Consider the following 3004-nt stretch of genomic DNA (forward strand, 5'->3'; position numbering starts at 1 on the left):
TTTTCTCGCCTAGAGCTTTGTTTGGAGCTGTGAATGCCTTGTTTGGTTGAAGATGAGGAATCGCAGATTCACGCTGGTGGTTCCCCCATTTGCTATTCCACAGGATGAACTTGAGTTCTCAGAAATTTGTTCTAAGAGTTCAAAAGCATTTACGCCTGCTTCTGTGAGATTGTCCCCGAGAATCATTAGAAGATTTGATCAGGAATTAGAAGTGGTTGGATTTAGAGGATTGGTTGAGTTATGACAAATTTCCTCCACTTACTCCGGGACAGGGGAAGCCTATGGTTTCATTCGTCTTGCCCAAGCATTCACAACCAGCAAATGAAACAAGGCATGAGCGTCTACATGATTAGAGACCACCGCCGGTTGCAGCAATTGGCTCCAATTCAATTCTAGTTGCTGATCTCCCGATCAAACTGAGGTGGGATAGCAAAATCAGTGAGATGGAGATGGATGACACTTTGAAGAGTTCAGAGGGTGTCACCAACCTTTTAGTCCAACAACAGACAGAACAGGGAATAGAGGTTGGGGAAAACAGAACAGGCGTTCTGAAAACAACATGGGCCAGGAAAAGGGAAGAGTCCAATGGGCCGGGCCGTACTGGGTTGTCTATAGAAGACTTGTTTGCTCATTCTTTCTGCCCACATAGACCAAAGGCTTATCGCCCGAACTCTTCTTCTCCAGCCACTTCTCGCTGGTTCTGGATCCCCGCCGCTAGGGTTCTGGACCCGACGGCGGAGCGGTACCCAGCAACAAAGAAAGAGATCAAGAGATTTGGAGAACAAGCTAAGCATCTCCGTCGAGTTCATCCTCGGACTCTGGACGGGAGATCTTTCATTGAGGTCGCAGGAAGCAAGATGGATCGAAGAGGGTATCAGGGGAGGGACTACAAAGATGGAGAGAGGTTCAGGGAGGGTCGTGGGGCCAGAGAGAACCCCCCTGACAACGAAAACATAGATGCAAGGAGTGGATATCCAGTTCAGGGGCGTGAGAGCTATCTGGGCCGTGGACCCAGAAGCTACCAGGATCAGCCTAGAGTGCCAAATCGTGGGTGGGATCAAGGAGAAGGTCAGATTCGGAAGAGGGAAAATGATCGCCAGGAAGTGAGAGATGTTCGCCGTATGATAGAGGAGGATCTGCGCCACAAGATTGAAGAGCGAAAGAAAGGAGGATATCAACCTCAGGGCCACCAATCTTGGGAGTCAGGTCAGTCTGGTGGTTCTTCTATAAGATGTTTCAACTGTAGTGATCTTGGTCACCACATCTCCACTTGCAAGAAGCCCCCATTTTGCTATAGCTGTAGGGAGTCAGGACACAAATCCACAAACTGCCCTAGCATGCGCGCAAACAAGGGGCTTACCCTATGTGCTATGGGTATGCCGGGTCAGCTCTTTTATGCTCTGAACTTGCCTGAGATCAAAAAGGAAGAAAAGGAAGTTACTGATGAATCTATTAGAGCCATTGTTTCTGTTCTGGAGGGAAGGGGGACAAAGTTTAGAATCAAAACTGAACTTCAATATTTAGTCGATTCAGAATGGAATTGGGATGTCAAGCGAATCTCTGGAAGCGAATTCATTGTTAATATTCCCTCCAAGGCTGTAATGAGTTTACTGGCTAAGATGAATAAGATAAAGTTCATTACATCTGATGTGGTGGCAGTGGTAGAGGAAACTGATCGAGATCCTGAAACTTTTCATATGCTGCAAATAGTCTGGGTTAGAGCTGTGGGGATCCCTAGAGTTGCTAGGACTGAATATGTTGTTTTAGAGTTAGCTAAGTTGGTTGGGGACCCAGAAGAGGTTCATATGCCTTCTCTTCAATGGAAAGCTGTTTGGGTAAAAGTGTCTTGCAAAGACCCCTACAAGATTGGGGGTGCTTCTGAAGTTTTTATCAACAAAAAAGGCAAGAGAATCTCTTGGTTTTACTCTGACAAGCTTCCGAAACATCCACCCACTAAACCTGATGATGATGATTTTGGAGCTGATGATGGTGAAGTGACAGATGAGGAAGACCCAGAATCACAAGATAGTCATGGTTGGCTTGAAACTGGCAAATCTCCACCAAAAGGGTCTGCTCAGGAACCTGGTCCATCCAATTATCAAGGGAGACAAACAAAAGATGCTGCAGGAGATTGGGGATCACCTGTAGGGGTGACTGGTTCTGTCAAAGCTGAACATCATATGCTGAGGGGAGGTTCAGAAAACAATGCTAATGCTACAGTGGATTTACTGCAAGAAAATGAAACAAGACCTCATATCAGCAAAAAATGTCACTCATGTGCAGAAAAAACAAATTTCCTCGCTGGCTGATTGGGGCTTTATGGAGTTCAACGAAGATATTCCAATTGAGATATCCAAGCTGTCAGCATCTGTAGGGGGATTGGGGACAAATGATGATATTATGAAAGGAGCTAAGGATGATGTCAACAAAGTAGAGAGATCTAGTTCCAAGACCAGGGGACAAGAGGAAGAGTCCTCAAATGATACAATTGCTCCAACAGCAGAGGTAGCCACAAAGAAGAATATAAATGCACCAGTTCTCCCAACAAGATACAGTTCAAGAGTAAAAAAGGATGGGATTCCGATGATGGAGAAAGCTATGAATAGGAAAGCTGCAATGGCATCTACAGGTATATCATCACACCCTAATTCTAATAACACCGTTGCTAATCAAGTTGAGTTAATTTCTAAAGTCTGTGGTATTAATTTGGGAGATGACATAAAAATAGAGCTGCTAATATTTCCCTTATCCAAGCTCGAGATGAAGCTGTGGAGGATTTGAACAAGGCCAAAAACAAGATTCTTTTGAGTTCTGACAATCTGCAGCATCAAATTTTGAGTTCTGCTAATGATGGTAGTAAGGAAATAGAGGCTCATGAGTTACAGAGATCTATTCATGCTGATTGTAGAAGGGGCTTGAATGATAACTTATCCATACTTAGTATAAATGAAGATACTATTTTGGAATGTTAGAGGTCTGGGAAATGCTGCAAGAAGGAAACAGC

General features: G+C 44.6%; 1 protein-coding gene across 1 annotated transcript; it reads left to right on the forward strand.

Annotated features, from left to right (window-relative positions):
- Nucleotides 444-2309, forward strand: LOC8081652. The gene has a single exon (XM_021459490.1). It carries the CDS (start codon nt 444-446, stop codon nt 2307-2309), a length of 1866 nt encoding a protein of 621 aa, XP_021315165.1.

The sequence above is a fragment of the Sorghum bicolor genome, chromosome 4 (genome assembly GCF_000003195.3).
Source record: "Sorghum bicolor cultivar BTx623 chromosome 4, Sorghum_bicolor_NCBIv3, whole genome shotgun sequence".
In the NCBI taxonomy this organism is placed as follows: Eukaryota; Viridiplantae; Streptophyta; class Magnoliopsida; order Poales; family Poaceae; genus Sorghum; species Sorghum bicolor.